The 17667-nt window shown below is 40.0% G+C and overlaps 1 protein-coding gene across 1 annotated transcript in view; it reads right to left on the reverse strand.

Annotated features, from left to right (window-relative positions):
- Positions 1 to 17667, reverse strand: part of ASCC3 (activating signal cointegrator 1 complex subunit 3) — a 492957-nt gene that overhangs the window by 114876 nt on the left and 360414 nt on the right. The window contains exons 22-25 of the mRNA XM_045011487.1: positions 17404 to 17558; positions 13560 to 13658; positions 12797 to 12965; positions 4887 to 5107 (exon numbers count right to left, since the gene is read on the reverse strand). Of these exons, the coding sequence (XP_044867422.1) occupies positions 4887 to 5107; positions 12797 to 12965; positions 13560 to 13658; positions 17404 to 17558 (644 nt within the window). The remainder of the gene's footprint in view (positions 1 to 4886; positions 5108 to 12796; positions 12966 to 13559; positions 13659 to 17403; positions 17559 to 17667) is intronic.

Here is a 17667-nt window from a genome sequence, read left to right on the forward strand (position 1 = left end):
ATAACTGTCTCTGGGAATGGTTTTCCAACCACTTATGCACCCACCTTACAGGAGCTCCATCTTAAAAAAATTCAGCCAGGGAACCCAACTTTCCAACTTTGATGCCTAAGACACGATGGTCAAGTCCACGTCTGGGTGCACAAATTGGGACCTTCACCCCTAGTTTATGCATGAGAGGTGAATTTCACACATAAAGCCACGTACATCTGATTGATAAGCACTGAAGCTCGCATATTCTAAGAAGAACTGAAAATCAGATTGAAAAGACAGAGAATCAGCTTGAATTACTAAGAACATAAGAAAGGCCGTACCGGGTCAGACCAAAGGTCCATCTAGCCCAGTATCTGTCTACCGACAGTGGCCAATGCCAGGTGCCCCTGAGGGAGTGAACCTAACAGGCAATGATCAAGTGATCTCTCTCCTGCCATCCATCTCCATCCTCTGACGAACAGAGGCTAGGGACACCATTCTTACCCATGCTGGCTAATAGCCATTTATGGACTTAGCCACCATGAATTTATCCAGTCCCCTTTTAAACATTGTTATAGTCCTAGCCTTCACAACCTCCTCAGGTAAGGAGTTCCACAAGTTGACTGTGCGCTGCGTGAAGAAGAACTTCCTTTTATTTGTTTTAAACCTGCTGCCTATTAATTTCATTTGGTGACCCCTAGTTCTTGTATTATGGGAATAAGTAAATAACTTTTCCTTATCCACTTTCTCAACATCACTCATGATTTTATATACCTCTATCATGTCCCCCCTTAGTCTTCTCTTTTCCAAACTGAAGAGTCCTAGCCTCTTTAATCTTTCCTCATATAGGACCTTCTCTAAACCCCTAATCATTTTAGTTGCTCTTTTCTGAACCTTTTCTAGTGCTAGAATATCTTTTTTGAGGTGAGGAGACCACATCTGTACACAGTATTCGAGATGTGGGCGTACCATGGATTTATATAAGGGCAATAATATATTCTCAGTCTTATTCTCTATCCCCTTTTTAATAATTCCTAACATCCTGTTTGCTTTTTTGACCGCCTCTGCACACTGCATGGACATCTTCAGAGAACTATCCACGATAACGCCAAGATCTTTTTCCTGACTCGTTGTAGCTAAATTAGCCCCCATCATGTTGTATGTATAGTTGGGGTTATTTTTTCCAATGTGCATTACTTTACATTTATCCACATTAAATTTCATTTGCCATTTTGTTGCCCAATCACTTAGTTTTGTGAGATCTTTTTGAAGTTCTTCGCAATCTGCTTTGGTCTTAACTATCTTGAGTAGTTTAGTATCATCTGCAAACTTTGCCACCTCACTGTTTACCCCTTTCTCCAGATCATTTATGAATAAATTGAATAGGATTGGTCCTAGGACTGACCCTTGGGGAACACCACTAGTTACCCCTCTCCATTCTGAGAATTTACCATTAATTCCTACCCTTTGTTCCCTGTCCATTAACCAGTTCTCAATCCATGAAAGGACCTTTCCTTTTATCCCATGACAGCTTAATTTACGTAAGAGCCTTTGGTGAGGGACCTTGTCAAAGGCTTTCTGGAAATCTAAGTACACTATGTCCACCGGATCCCCCTTGTCCACATGTTTGTTGACCCCTTCAAAGAACTCTAATAGATTAGTAAGACACGATTTCCCTTTACAGAAACCATGTTGACTATTGCTCAAGAGTTTATGTTTTTCTATGTGTCTGACAATTTTATTCTTTACTATTGTTTCAACTAATTTGCCCGGTACCGACGTTAGACTTACCGGTCTGTAATTGCCGGGATCACCCCTAGAGCCCTTTTTAAATATTGGCGTTACATTAGCTAACTTCCAGTCATTGGGTACCGAAGCCGATTTAAAGGACAGGTTACAAACCTTAGTTAATAGTTCCGCAACTTCACATTTGAGTTCTTTCAGAACTCTTGGGTGAATGCCATCTGGTCCCGGTGACTTGTTAATGTTGAGTTTATCAATTAATTCCAAAACCACCTCTAGTGACACTTCAATCTGTGACAGTTCCTCAGATTTGTCACCTACAAAAGCCAGCTCAGGTTTGGGAATCTCCCTAACATCCTCAGCCGTGAAGACTGAAGCAAAGAATCCATTTAGTTTCTCCGCAATGACTTTATCATCTTTAAGCGCTCCTTTTGAATTTTGATCATCAAGGGGCCCCACTGGTTGTTTAGCAGGCTTCCTGCTTCTGATGTACTTAAAAAACATTTTGTTATTACCTTTGGAGTTTTTGGCTAGCCGTTCTTCAAACTCCTCTTTGGCTTTTCTTATTACACTCTTGCACTTAAGTTGGCAGTGTTTGTGCTCCTTTCTATTTGCCTCACTAGGATTTGACTTCCACTTTTTAAAGGAAGTCTTTTTATCTCTCACTGCTTCTTTTACATGGTTGTTAAGCCACGGTGGCTCTTTTTTAGTTCTTTTACTGTTTTTCTTAATTTGGGGTATACATTGAAGTTGGGCCTCTATTATGGTGTCTTTAAAAAGGGCCCACGCAACTTGCAGGGATTTCACTTTAGTCACTGTACCTTTTAACTTTTGTCTAACTAACCCCCTCATTTTTGTATAGTTCCCCCTTTTGAAATTAAAGGCCACAGTGTTGGGCAGTTGAGATGTTCTTCCCATCACAGGGATGTTGAATGCTATTGTATTATGGTCACTATTTCCAAGCGGTCCTGCTATAGTTACCTCTTGGACCAGCTCCTGCGCTCAACTGAGGATTAAATCTAGAGTCGCCTCTCCCCTTGTGGGTTCCCGTACCAGCTGCTCCATGAAGCAGTCATTTAAAGTATCGAGAAATTTTATCTCTGCATTTCGTCCTGAAGTGAAATGTTCCCAGTCAATATGGGGATAATTGAAATCCCCCACTATTATTGGGTTCTTAATTTTGATAGCCTCTCTAATTTCCCTTAGCATTTCATCATCACTATTACTGTCCTGGTCAGGTGGTCGATAATAGATCCCTACTGTTATATTTTTACTAGAGCATGAAATTTCTATCCATAGAGACTCTATGGAACCTGTGGATTCGCTTAAGATTTTTACTTCATTTGAATCTACGCTTTCTTTAACATATAGTGCCACTCCTCCCCCTGCACGGCCTTTTCTGTCCTTCCGATATATTTTGTACCCCGGAATGATTGTGTCCCATTGATTGCTCTCAGTCCACCAGGTTTCTGTGATGCCTATTATATCTATATCCTCCTTTATCACAAGGCACTCTAGTTCACCCATCTTATTATTTAGACTTCTGGCATTTGTGTACAAGCACTTTAAAAACTTGTCCCTGTTTATTAGCCTACCTTTTTCTGATGTGCCAGATTCTTTTTTATGTGACTGTTTATCATCTGATCCGGCCCTTACATTATACTTCTCATTCCTCTGCTCCTGACTATAACCTGGAGATTCTCTATCATCAGACTCTCCCCTAAGAGAAGTCTGTGTCCGATCCACACGCTCCTCTGCAGCAGTCGGCTTTCCCCCATCTCCTAGTTTAAAAACTGCTCTACAACCTTTTTAATGTTTAGTGCCAGCAGTCTGGTTCCACTTTGGTTTAGGTGGAGCCCATCTCTCCTGTATAGGCTCCTCCCATCCCAGAAGTTTCCCCAGTTCCTAATGAACGTGAACCCCTCCTCTCTACACCATCGTCTCATCCACGCATTGAGACTCTGAAGCTCTGCCTGCCTACTTGGCCCTGCGCGTGGAACTGGGAGCATTTCTGAAAATGCCACCATAGAGGTCCTGGATTTCAGTCTCTTCCCTAGCAGCCTAAATTTGGCTTCCAGGACATCTCTCCTACCCTTCCCTATGTCATTGGTACCTACATGTACCATGACCACCGGCTCCTCCCCAGCACTACACATAAGTCTATCTAGATGCCTCGAGAGATCCGCAACCTTCGCACCAGGCAGGCAAGTCACCATACAGTTCTCCCGGTCATCACAGACCCAGCTATCTACATTTCTAATAATCGAATCTCCCATTACTAACACCTGCCTTTTCCTAGAAACTCAAGTTCCCTCCCCCGGAGAGGCAACCTCAGTGTGAGAGGTAACCCCAGCACCATCTGGAAGGAGGGTCCCAACTATGGGAAGGTTTCCCTCTGCTCCCATTGACTGCTCTACTTCCCTGGGCCCTTCTTCCTCCTCAACAGCACAGGAGCTGTCTAAGCGGAGGTGGGACAATTCTACAGTGTCCCGGAAAGCCTCATCAACATACCTCTCTGCCTCTCTCAGCTCCTCCAGTTCCGCCACCCTGGCCTCCAAAGTCCGTACATGGTCTCTGAGGGCCAGGAGCTCCTTGCACCGACTGCACACATACGCCATCCGCCCACAGGGCAGGTAATCATACATGCAACACTCAGCGCAATAAACTGGCTAGCCCCCACTCTGCTGCTGGGCTTCTGCCTGCATTGTCTCCTAGTTAGTGAAAGGGTGGTTTACGGAAAGTAGTTTTAGAATGTAGTTTGGTATATAGGTTTTAGGATTTTAGGGGGGGGCCACGGGGAAGGGGTTAGGGCTGGTGAGGGGCTCCCACTCCCTTCCCACTCCCCTTCTAAACTCCCTTGCGAACTCCCCTGCTTTTGAAACTCATCTGTTCATATAAGGAGGAGATCTGGCCAGCTATCCTCACTTGGAAGGATGTGGTAGTTGGGAAGCAAGACCTTGCTGATGGAAAGAGATGAAAGGATATACAAAGAGCCACTAAGAAATTCATCATGGATGCAGAAGACTCCCAGGAAAAAAAGAATCTCAATATGCATTTAAAGCATGGTAGAATATGCTTATTTATATAGCACAGTAATACTCATTTTTGTAAAGTTTTGGATTGCTGAAAGAAGTATACAGACATTGCATATTTCTAGTACACATTTCACAAACCTTAGATGTGGGATACTTGTTGAAAATTCTGAAGATGGCTAACTCAGCTGCGACAGTCTTTCCAGAGCCTGTGGGGGCTCCAAGAAGAACATTACAGTCTGTATGGTAGAGCGTATGAAATATCTGCGTCTGGATAGGGTTGAAATGAGTGAATTTGTAGAGGGCTTCATACTCTCGATATCCCAAAGCTGTGATAGGCAAAGGCTGAAGATCCAGTAGTTCTAAAATTATGGAGTAATCATTAGTACATGTCAAAATATGCAGCCTTGTAAAATATCATAATCAGAGGTTAGGTATGAACTTGTGCTTTCATGGGAAACAACTTATTTTTGAACTCTTTATAGGTAATTTCTTACACTATATGGGGCTCTAATTTGGGATCATAAGGACTTCAGAGAGAAATAATGAAGAATTGGTTTGCTGTTTGACATTTCCCCTCAAGATACCACTGTTAAGCATTCTGTGAGCTTTGAAGTCTGTAATTTACATAGATTCATCTGTTCATCAAAAGCTTTTTTTAAATTATTATTATTATTATTATAATACCCAATTAGATCTAAAGCTACTATACCAATGAAAACATATCCCAATTCTTATGAGGACAAAGATAAGTGAAAATGATTTATGGAAGATACCACGGTCCCTAAAATCCAGTTACAAGGAACACATTTCTCTATTTTTTTATGAGGCACAGTAAGGATCCTCTAAGGACTTCCACAGCTGATGAAATAATATGAACGAGGGATACATATATGTTTTACATATAGTTATTTAAAATGATAGAGAGATAGATAAGGAGATATAAATAAACATACAAAACCCAAATATCCCTTCAATATATGACTCTTGGCATATCTTGGAGATATTCGCTATCCAAACAATTAGAGATTCTGGAATTTGGAAGCTGATACATGTAACCAGATTAGATTTAGTTTCCTACCAAAATTAAAGAGACTTGAAATGATTCTGTTATGCAGATGCTTTCTTTGAAGTTTTTTTTGTGGTTGGAGAGCTCATTGTCTTTTCAGGGTGCCCCACATTAAGGTATGCCATAGGAGTCATAAAATCTGCTGAGGTTGTGATGCCTAATATTCTTAACATGCTTTTCACTGATACCTTATGTCTGTTTTATCATTCCCACTAAATCTGTAATTTCTTGGGGTCTGTTGAGAGGAGAAAAGGTCCCCCCCCCACCCCCCTCAACAGGGCCTCTACGTACTTCACTGCTGAGTGGGAACCAGATGGGAATTGAAATCAATTACCATAAATCCTAAGGGCTCCATAACCGGTGATGTGTAAATATCTTACTATTTTTTCTGAATAGTAGTCTATGGTCAATTAGGTAAAAAGGTTACACATGCCTTTCCAGACAGTACAGGTACACTATAACAATAGCTGAACACTTCACAAACACATGTGAGTTTATGTATGCCAAAAGAAAACACTGTACTGGAAGTGAATATTTCTGAATGCTCCCACTTCACAGACTTCTAAATGAGCCAAATGTGATTACAGTGGAAGGGCTTTACAATGACATCAGGCACATTGAATGTATTAGGCATTTTAAGTATCCAGAAAAAAAACAAACACATGCTTCTGTGCCAAAAAACACGACTCAATCACCAATGCTGAGGTTGAAATTGGATGCATGATGCTGTATGAGATCTCTCTGCTATAATATATACACTTTTAGTAGAGCTAGTCAAAATGTTTCCAATTTTCAACAAGATATTTTTCAAGAAAAAATTCAATTTTTAAAATGTATTTATTTGTTTTTTGGAGGGTTTTTGGTTAAAAAAAATTACAACCAGGTTAAATTTCCAGCTGCGAAAGACTAAATGCTAAAAATATTTTAAGTCCCAAAGGCATCCTCTGAAAAACGTGATCAAGCCTACATGTCCTCAATTTGTTTACACCTATGCTTTGCTTATGGGAATTAGGTTTTGATGAAGCTGAAGACCGAAAACCTAGTTTCCAAGGCATATTCCCGTGCTTTCTATGCTCAAGAATAAATGCCTGGAAACTGACTGGACTTCTGTTATAAACAACTGAACTTCTTTGATCAAGGTAACAAGAAGATGAATCATTTCATTCATATGTAAATCTCCCCCGAAGGTCTCCTCAGAAATAAAGAATCTCATAAGTCAGAATTAGAAAAGACATAAGGTTGCCCTTTTCATGGCAACATAGGATTGTTGCACATTTACTGATGTTTTGTCAAGTCTAGTTTTCATGTCCTAAGCAATGGGAGTTCCACTGCTTCCTTAGGGTTACCATTTCACCACCTGACAACTCTTATCAGTACATCTTCAATTTTCTGTTTAATTTCATTTCATTATTCATAGCTAAATCCCTTTGTATAGCATCTCTCTAAATAATTGTTTACTTCCTTGGTTTCTGAACTTCTCATCAGTAGGTAAAATATTATCTCGCCCCCCTGTAATCACTTCCTTGCCACATTTAACTTTCTGAGCCACAATCTGACACTCTTATTCACACCCAGTAGAACTTTACTTTGTGAATACTTCCATATCTTTCAATTGGACAATTCAAACAGAAAGGTACTATTCAATATGTCAGTGCAATTTTGGAATATATGAGGCAAGATTAAGAGATAGATTCTTACCCCAATCAAGTAGTACCTTATTTGATGAATACGCCCATCTTTTCCAATGGGAACTGATAAGGTATTACTGATGTAATGGACAGACCTCAATATTGATACAAAATGGTATTAATAAAACTATTATTTTCTTTTGATATTAGGTAATTACAAACTTCTCTGTATCTCTACTGAATATTAAGATATAACGAGAAGTATGTTATAGCCAGAATGCTTGAAAACATAACTAAATACATTATGTTTAGCTGATTATGTGACAAATGTTCAGGCTAATCAGAGAAATTCTAGGAGGCTTCTGAGACCAAAGGACAAGCCAATGTAAAGAAGATAATCCCTCCTTAGCCATAAAACCATGTTTATTACCTCAAAGAGTTTTTTAAAAAACTGCATTTTAAACTTTACTTTGCTTTAACTTTTTATTATATTATTTTGTGACGTTTAAAAGATGCATTGGTTATTGAAATTTGTACTTTTGTACAAGCTATTTAATAGACATTTAACTGCTATAATAAACAGTTTGTAACTCTAAGGAGCTGTGGTCAACAGACAAACTCCTAAGAGAGTGTCTTATCTAGACTAGGACTTCTCCTTTTGTATAAGATACCAGTTTCGTACATACGTAATCCTTATCTCAAGAAAACAAACCATGTAAAACATTCATGTTTTAGGATAAGACCCCGTTGTGAAAAAAGGAATGTAGGGCTGTGTTATCAGAACAGTAAATCTAGAGGTAAGCATGGGATTTTTCATCCTTCCAAGAAAAATTCTGAGTAAACCCACACAAAGAAGTCTAGAAATATCCTTGTTGAAATGAATTTTATAAATTACTCTAAAAACTTAAAGCCTATAGGAAAAACATGTGCAGCTGGAAATATTAAAAACCTTTTATTTATTTTGTAAGTGTTGAAATGGCAAACATCTTTGTGAAATGCATATTTGCAAATATGTTAGCTAAATGTAAAGCTCCTAATATCATTGCTATGTAAATGATAAAATGCTTTACGCACCAATATGGAATCTCATACCCTTGCTAAACTAATTACTAAAATAAGAAGTTATTTAAGTATAAAATATTTATATTTGTGGGAAACTAATTAATTACTGGCAGTGCTCCAGAAATTCCCACAACCCAACTCTGGAAGACAAGAAGATTAATCTTTCCTAAAATTGTCATGTAGATTCAATAACTTCTTTAATAACTCTTTAAGCTAAAGACTCTCTTTAAGAATGATTTAATTTTAAAAGACTTTTAAAAAAGTGAAAGCTTGTATATAAAGAATAGGACTCTTTGGACTTTTTGAAAACAGAATTTCATGTCCTGTTGAACTCTAATAAAATTGAAGGAATATTTCAGAAAAAGAACTGAATAAAAAGAAAAAAGTTAACTTTAAGAGGTTATTTGGGATTTTCCCATCAGTAATGCAAAGGCAATTAGAAATGTTGTATATTCATGTCAGACTGCATATTCAGAAGCTGAAGGTGTCATCTAAGCCAATCTTCAACAGCATGTCAATAGAAAGATGACAGCAAATAACTTTGTGTTCTGACATTTGTGTTGTGCTGATGTTTATTTTTTCCTCTTTACTAATAAAATAATCATGGTTAATAATTGCGATTTTGCTTTATTTCAATCATAGTGTCACCCAGGGTGTGCAACAAAACCCCTGTAGCTAAAACAGTAGGAGTCACACTCCTGAGTTGGAAGTAAGAGAAACAATTCATAAGAGTTGGCCTACCATTTGCTTCTCTAAACAAAATATTTTTAGAAATTTTAACATAAAATTACTTGGCACCCAATCATTTATAATTATTCCTTTCTAACCCACACTGAGCTTAAGTAAGGTGGGCAGAATCTGTCTCTTCCTCAAATTCTTCTAACTTCCTGATCTTTTTTGTTATTTTTCTCTCACCAAATTTAGGTGGCTAGAACTGAACATAAAATATGACCACAACAGAGACACACAGATGTGATGTCTTTGTTTACGCAGCCTAGAATTGCAGTGTCCTCCCTTGTTGCAAGATCACAGTACAAGTTCATGTCTAATTTACTGCCCACTCTCACTATTCAGGGTATGTCTACACAGCAATATAAGCCTGAGCTCAAGCCTAACCCCCCGCTTACATCCACATACCAATTGTGTTAACCCAAGGCTCGAATCTAGGGCCCCCAAAGGGCTGGAGGGTCCGAGTCTGTGTTAAAACAGGACCTGTTTCTTGTGCACACGGCACCAACTTGACTCGGGTCCCAAAAGTCTTTTGGATGTATCCCAGAGTTCCTTGGGGTAGCTTCCTTAGTCCTCTCTATACCGACAGTCTGTGGTGCAGTCAATTGCACTCTATTCCAAATGGAAGCCACACCTCCCTTTGCAAACAGCAGCAGCTGCAGTCAGCTTTAACCCATTGCCTGCTGCACACTGGTAGGGTGTCCAGACAGCAAATATGAAAAATCGGGACGGGGGTGGGAGGCAATAGGAGCCTATATAAGAAAAAGACCCAAAAATCAGGACAGTCCCTATAAAACGGGGACATCTGGTCACCCTACACACTGGTCTGGCAAGCACATTATCAGAGAGCCTGCAGGGTTCTCAATAGAGACGAAACAAGAAGCTTTTGCAAAGAGAGCTGACTGGGGTGGCACATGCAGCCCCAGGGAGGATGGGGGTTGGAGTCAGGAGCAAGGACCAGAGAATGGAGTAGGGACTAAGCAGCTGCCCTGCAGGGAGGGCGGAGTGGCAGAGCGCCTGGCTCAACATGGCTGGGAGAGGATAACCCTCAATACCCCAGCCACTCGTCCTCCCTGCCGGGATCCCGGTCTGCTCTCTGTCTCTTGCTCCCGGGCCTCCCTTTCCCTGGGGCTGTGTGTGCAGAAGCACCCATGCAGCACACAGTATGTGTGCAGTGAGTGGGAGACAGCCCCAAAACTTCCCCACAGCCTTGCGGGGACCCCTGGGAGGTGCTAGAACACACTGCACCGCAGTCCCTGGGGAAGCACTTCACCACTTGACAGATGGCAGCAGCCAGGCTGGTGTGTTTTTCTGCTGAAACCTACATTTTATGTCAAACTCAAAACAGACAGACAAAAATAAATAAACAAACAAACAAAAAACATCTTTATTGAACAGCCCATTTCAAAAATTAAGAATTGCCAAGTTTAATTTTACTGGTTTGACAGCCCTGGAGACTGATGTTCTAATTAGCCTCAGAACAGGTCCACCTGGGCATTTTCCTGCCAGGGTGACTTATCTGAGAGGTGGAGAGCCTGATGCACAGATTAGATAGTAGTTCAGTTTAAAGCCTTCTCAAACTGTCATTCTACTGAGACAGTCACCAAATAAGCTAATTATGCAGTTTATGTATCATGTGCTCCTTATGGGCACCCAAGTCCCACCAATCGCACTGTCACAGGAGACAAGGTGGGCAGTAGAGTTTTCCCACAGTGCAACACATTCAGAGGGCTACAGTGTCAACATAGGAGCGGGGCGCTATGCACTCTGAGATAGGGTTACTTTGACTCAGGTCTGTGCACTGCAGTATGGATGCCAGAGCCCTAGCTTTGATCATGGGTCAGAAAATCCTTAACCTAGGGTTAAAATGCAATGCAGATGCTCAAGCCCAGAGTTTCTTTACATGGGTCAGTTGACTCGAGTCACACTAACCCGAAGCTTACACTGCTGTATAGACATACATTAAGTTTCTTTCAGTAATACTGTTTTTCAGCTTACTCTTCCCCATTGTGTTTTAAATTAATTTCCCTTGGAGATATTAACCTTTCATTTTTCCAAAATAAATCATATTATATAGAATACTTATGCTTATATTCAGGTCCCTGTCCTCTCTGGAGTTTGAAATTACATCCACTTTAGTATGAATCATTCACTAAGATTAAGATAATTGGTTATATGCCTTGTCTACACTTGTGGTGGCATGTAGGGTATGCGTAGCTACATGCTGCAGCGAAAAGTAGGCTGGCATCCACACTGCGGTATGTAGCGAAATGCGGTGTGAAAGGCTCTGGCAGTGGAGAGGCAGTGGGGAAAAGCTGAGGCAACTCCCTGTGGCAAGGAAAGACTGGCAGTGAGGACCTTCCTCCTGCTAGAGCCTTTCCACTCTGCTGGAGCTTTCCCTGCGGTGGGAAAGACTCTGGCAGCAGGAAGGCAGTGGGACACTACACTGCTAAAAATAGTACGGTAGATGTGAAAAGTACTCCTTGGGCATGTAGACATCTGTGTAGGATATATATCCTAAGGTTCAGGCGTGTCTTTTCTTTACTCACTAAGCAGGGCCTCACTATGTACACTGCTATTTATACCCATGCTAGGGTGTGCGGTACTTGTACTCTACATATCGCCGTAAATGTAGATGTAGCCATGGAATGAACACAGCGTATATGAGGGACTCATCAGTGTGACTATATAATAAGTCTGATGAGACCATATTACCGGAAAATATGCATCAATACAATAATGATCATCTTTTGATGATGCTAAAATATTTCAGAGCTCTACTGTACTAAAGGAGCACAAGAAAAATTGAAAAATAAATAACCCAATACTTTACCAAATATTTCTTAAGCCTTGTATGAAAGTTTGAGCTACCATTTAAAACCATTATCTATGATGTGAAATAAAACAGAAGAACTGACAAGCCAGTATTTAAAGCAACAGATAGCTCCGCTCCACAGACAGTCAAGGAAAAAAGGAACTGTTGGCTGAGTGAACAGGTGGGCCTATAAATAAACCTTGAGACAGGCATAGTATGGCCAATGAAATTAGTTTATAAAGAAGTTCAGCATAAACTGCTCTCCTCTGCCAAATGTTAGAGGAATGGGGATCCATAAAATACACTTAATTTTAGAGAAACATTAAGACATACGATTATAATTTTGCAGTCTCATATGGAAAATATAATCTCAATTTAAGAAAAATGAGAATGCACAATTTGGCTTATTTTGTATGATAAAATAATACTTCTCCTGCTCTTGATGTTGAGCATGGAGTGACTAAATAGAGCATGGAGTGACTAAAAAACAGGAATATGTTAAGAAGAATTAAGCTTCTTGATAGTGAAGACAAACATATTTAAAGTTAGTGATAGGGTTGTTAGCCTCAAAAATACAAACAAATGCATGACAAAAAATGAGCCCTTCCCTACACACACTTTTTTCAGTAAAACTAAAAGAGTTGGATTTCTATTATTGCACAGAAATAATGAAAAACTGTATTAACAAGACCAATTGAAACAAATCTTTAAGGAAACAAAACAATAAGGTTTCTAGTTATAATGTTACCTGTGTGAGGTGGATGTCTCTCTGGTAGAATCAGATGCTGAAAATTTATGATACAAACAGCCTCTGCTCCTAACCATCTATCAGATACAGCTCGAATGTAATATTGGGAAGGCAAAGGTTCAAAAATAGGGATTGTGAACACCAGCTGCTGAGCTTCTTTAGCAATGACCTGATGTAAACAAAGAATAGAGAATCATTTTAGAACAGCTAAAACAGCTTGCCATACTCTCACAAGCACAGGCAACACAAGGAAATGAAGTACATGCACAACATGAAGTACAGTATGTTCATGTATGTGTGTAGAAAGCATAGATAACAGGTAGATGATCTCTCCCTTTTCAACTTCAGGAGAAGATTCTGCTTCCATTAGCTTCAAAAGGGACAGGATAAGGCTCTTGGTCATTACGTTATTTTATTTATTTGTTGGGATGGAAGAGCAGTGAGTAACGTGTATTTACAATCCTAATAAAAACAAGCATTATAGATTTGATTTTTCATCTGCAAGTAACTGTCTGCCAGAGAAAGAGGCAAATCCTTTAATGGATTTTATTTTTGTAACAATATTAGTGAACACCCACGTCAAAGATCAATTTTAGCAGATGCTAAGAACTGAAAGGCAGACAACGGATTTTGAGAATTTGGCGATGTTATTGTATATATTTCAGGTTTGGGACAACACAGAGGTTTATAATAATTATTCCCAAACTATCTGCCAGCTTTTTTTTCTTACATGCTTTGAAATTCTGCATAAGGACACAGTTACCTGCTTTTTTTGAATGACGAAGTACTCTGAATGATAAATGTGATCATTAGTGGGGTCTTCCACCCAGATCCACCAAGGCTCTCCAACTGTGCCATGCACCTAAAAGAAGGGAAAAGGTTCCCTCGTTACAAGTACCCCATAGACCTCTCCGAATACACCAGATATTTGGGGATATATTTCAGTAAGATGTGGGTTTATTTTTTACAAAGAAAATATGACAAAATCAGGGGAGCAATGTATAACTTTTGATGAAACTCTTCCATCTGAAATTAGTCATCTATAATTGTACCGGTTTGATACATTATATATTATATAATCAGGAGTGAACGATCTGTCTCTGTGGGTATTTCAAATACCAAATACTGGTTAATAACATAAGAGGACTCCATGTTTCTAAAACTAACTTGTCTTTTGATTAAGAGAACTATTTTCAGGTTCTGCAACTGCAGCTAGCATTCAAGCCATGTGCACCCAGACTTTTCCAAAAACTCTTTCCTCCTGCAACTTGTGATCCTCCCTCCAAATTCCATGCAGGCTTCTACAGTAGAAATTGTTTTTATTGAACCTCACTAATCTTTCAGGCAAGAACATCTATGACTACCAACATCTTTGGGCCTTGCATTAGATGGTGTATTGATAAGCCATCAGTAACTGGTTCTGGATTGGGTGGGAGGAAAGAGTATTAACAGGGCTTGATACCTGGCCAGGGATAATTTCCATGTTTTGGCATCAGGGAGCAATTCTTTTTCCCATCCTCCCATTTGGCTTGTAGTATGCATCTGGTCTTGCCACTTTATCGTGTTGAGAGTTAGGGCTCTGGGAGTCTTCACAGCTATGCATTAAGTTTATCCAACTGCCATATTTTGGGTCAGGAAGGAATTTTCCATTCCCTGGGCAAGGGATTGGCATCTTACTTCTGTGCTGCTTTCAGAACTGGGCAGCCGGAGAGCGGCAGCTGTTGGCTGGGCGCCAGCTCTGAAGGCGGCGCTTTGCCAGCAGCAGCAGAGAAGTAAGGGTGGCAATACTATATCATGCCACCCTTACTTCTGCGCTGCTGCGATCAGATCTGGGTGGCCGGAGAATGGCGGCTGCTAACTGAGGGGTCAGCCTGCAGCAGCACCAAAGAAGTATGGGTGTCAATACCATACCATGCCATCCTCACATCTGCGCTGATGCTGGCAGTGGCTCTGCCTTCAGAGCTGGGCTCCTGGCCAGCAGCCACTGCTCCAGCTGTCCAGCCATAGTGTAAGAGGGGCAGAGGTGACTCAAGGCTGCTTTAACTAGTGCTGGCAGTAACAACCCCTAGAGACCACTGGGGATTGCTAGAGTGTAACAGTGCTCTGGGCACACCCTACTCCACAGCCAGGGCCAGCTCCAGGGGTTTTGCCGCCCCAAGCAGCAAAAAAAAAAAAAAAAAAAAAAAGCCGCGATCGCGATCTGTGGCAATTCAGCGGGAGGTCCTTCGCTCTGAGCGGGAGCGAGGGACCCTCCGCCGATTGCTGCCGAATACCTGGACATGCCGCCCCTCTCCAGAGTGGCCGCCCCAAGCACCTGCTTGCTAAGCTGCTGCCTGGAGCCGGCCCTGTCCACAGCCATATTCTGTAGCACTGGCTTAAGTCATGTGCCACAACACCCAGGGATTCCCATACTCCTTGTGTGGCTTTGCATTACCCTTCCATTCCTTCACAATGGAGGAATGCTCACCTGCCCTATTAGGGCAGCTTTTCAAGGTCCCTTGCTCTGCTGGAGTAGGGTAAAGGGAAAATTTCATAGCCAAGGATCTGGCTCATAGACTTTAGCTGAACTAAAGGGCTCTTAACTTTGGAAATTGCTGTAATTAAAGATAAGACCAAACTCATGTCTCACCTTTTCTAGAACACAATATAAAACATTTCCTTTGCACAGGCTTCCCCCCAATAAAGTAAAGTACAAAATGAACAGCAAGATTGTTTCTTCACCTACCCTCTAGAACAATCCCAGAAATACGATCAAATCACATCAATTCCAGTTTTGTATTATTTTGTTTTATTTGGCACCTACATGCTGTCATGGTGCATGCACTAGAAATGTTTAGCTAGGCTAGGCATTTCAATTAAGTACTTGGATTTTTACAATTCTGATTTTGCTGGTGCATTTCTAGTCTTATTACGGGTGGGCTTCCCTTGCAGTCAGTTTTTGTGCTGACCACAGCTGCCACTGTCGTCTTCTGGGCAGCTTACCAGCATAATAGTAGCATGCTGAAGGGAAAGCAATTCTTTAATAGTTTGTCAACTGCTAAATTTAAAATGATAATGATTAATTTTTAATGAAAAATCATTGTAGTTATTTACTATAATAAAGATTCTTTCATAATTAATAATAATCTCACTGGATACAAACAGAGTCAGAGCAAAGCAAAAAAGGCAGTAATATTTTCAGGATTTGATTAATACAAATATATGTATTCACATTTTAAGAGCTCCATAGTACAAACTGACACGTTTGTAATGTTTCCAAAGCAACCATTAAGACCATGCTGTGTCAAAGGTCACAGCAATAAGCCTGGGCAAAAATCTATTTTCCCCAATGCTTCCTCTTTCCAAGTACAGACCTCTTTGGTATACTTTATGGTTTGCCTTGGGAAGGCACTGCTGTAAATGGATTCTAGTTAAAGAACAAGTGTTAAACTGTTTTGTCGTTGATAATATATTAGCTCATCAGCACTGAACTTTGTATTGGTAATACTGATGCAAGATAGAGACTCAACTAAATTTTTCAAATTATCTCCTTTTGTAATATAAAACAGTACATGTACAAAATTAAGTCACCAAAATTAGTTGGTGCAAGATTAGGTTAGGAGTTCATTCAAAGATATTTTTTATAATCAGTCAAGGAAGTGATTAGAAAGAAACTGCATGTATTTTGATCACCACTCCTTCTATTCACAATCTAAGACAGAAAAGCTTTCCAAAAGAAAAACGAAAAGCCCTTATGACCAGGGAAAACAATTTTTTAAAAAGGATGTAAATCTATTTTTAGAACAAAAGTCTATTACATTCACTTTGTGGGCAAGATCAATTTGATACGTGCACTTTTTTGCTTAAAAAAGGGGTAGGCTTTGAAAATGGAGTTTTAGAACCCGAACCTTAATCCAAGAACAGGTATTTAATTGCTAGTTTTCAGAAGTACAACCTCTCCGATCTCCTAAAAGTGGAAGAGAATAAGAGATATGTTCCTAACAGAGAAAAAAAGCCTGTTTGTGCCCAAGGCCTTATCTACATGGAAGAGTTTTAACGTATGCCCATATAACGGCTCCATGTGGGCACTCTTATTCCATTGTAAGGCTGTTTTTTTTTGGTTTAGCTTAAACTCCTTCCCAAGTGACATAAGCTAAATGGAATAAAAGTGTCCACTTTGGGGGCGATGGTGGTGAATGGGGGAATCATACAGGTATAACAATATTAGTTTAAATTCTCACCTTGTTAGATTGCCTGTGAATACAAGCTTCAGGTTATAGCAATATAATTTTCCTGTGTAGACAAGTCCTTATACATTGGAGCAGTTTACAAATGTAAAAGTACATTTTTTCCCACTATTAACATCTGTTCTCTAAACAATTTTTTATGAAGTTACGAAAGAGTGCAGTCTTATTTAAATTAACTTGAATGAAAAAAGGATACTTTCTTTAGAAATAGTCTTCCATAGGCACCGCAAAATTAATGCATCTCTGTAGATCACATTGTCTTTATAAATAGTTAAAATCACCTTTTTACATTATCCAAATAGCTAAATTCTCACGATAATCTTCACCTTAATTACTGAAAGCTGGAAGAGTGCTTTTCCTCAGTCCCTTCTTAATTTTTACCTGATCGTTCCACTTGAAGTCAGGAGTGATGTTCAGCCTAACACGGAGTACAGTACGTGTAATTGGCTGAATAGCTGCTTCCATTGTAATGGAGGGAATTTGATGGACACACTGTTTGACCTTTAACCCAATATGCACATGACGCAGCATGTGACCTGCAAAGAAAACACCAGGTGAAACAAATGTGCATTTACAGGAAAAATAATACAAATCAGACTTTTAAATAGGGTTTTAGAGAGGGATGTTATTGCTTGCTTGTTTTGT

Source organism: Mauremys mutica, chromosome 3 (genome assembly GCF_020497125.1).
Source record: "Mauremys mutica isolate MM-2020 ecotype Southern chromosome 3, ASM2049712v1, whole genome shotgun sequence".
Taxonomy (NCBI): Eukaryota; Metazoa; Chordata; order Testudines; family Geoemydidae; genus Mauremys; species Mauremys mutica.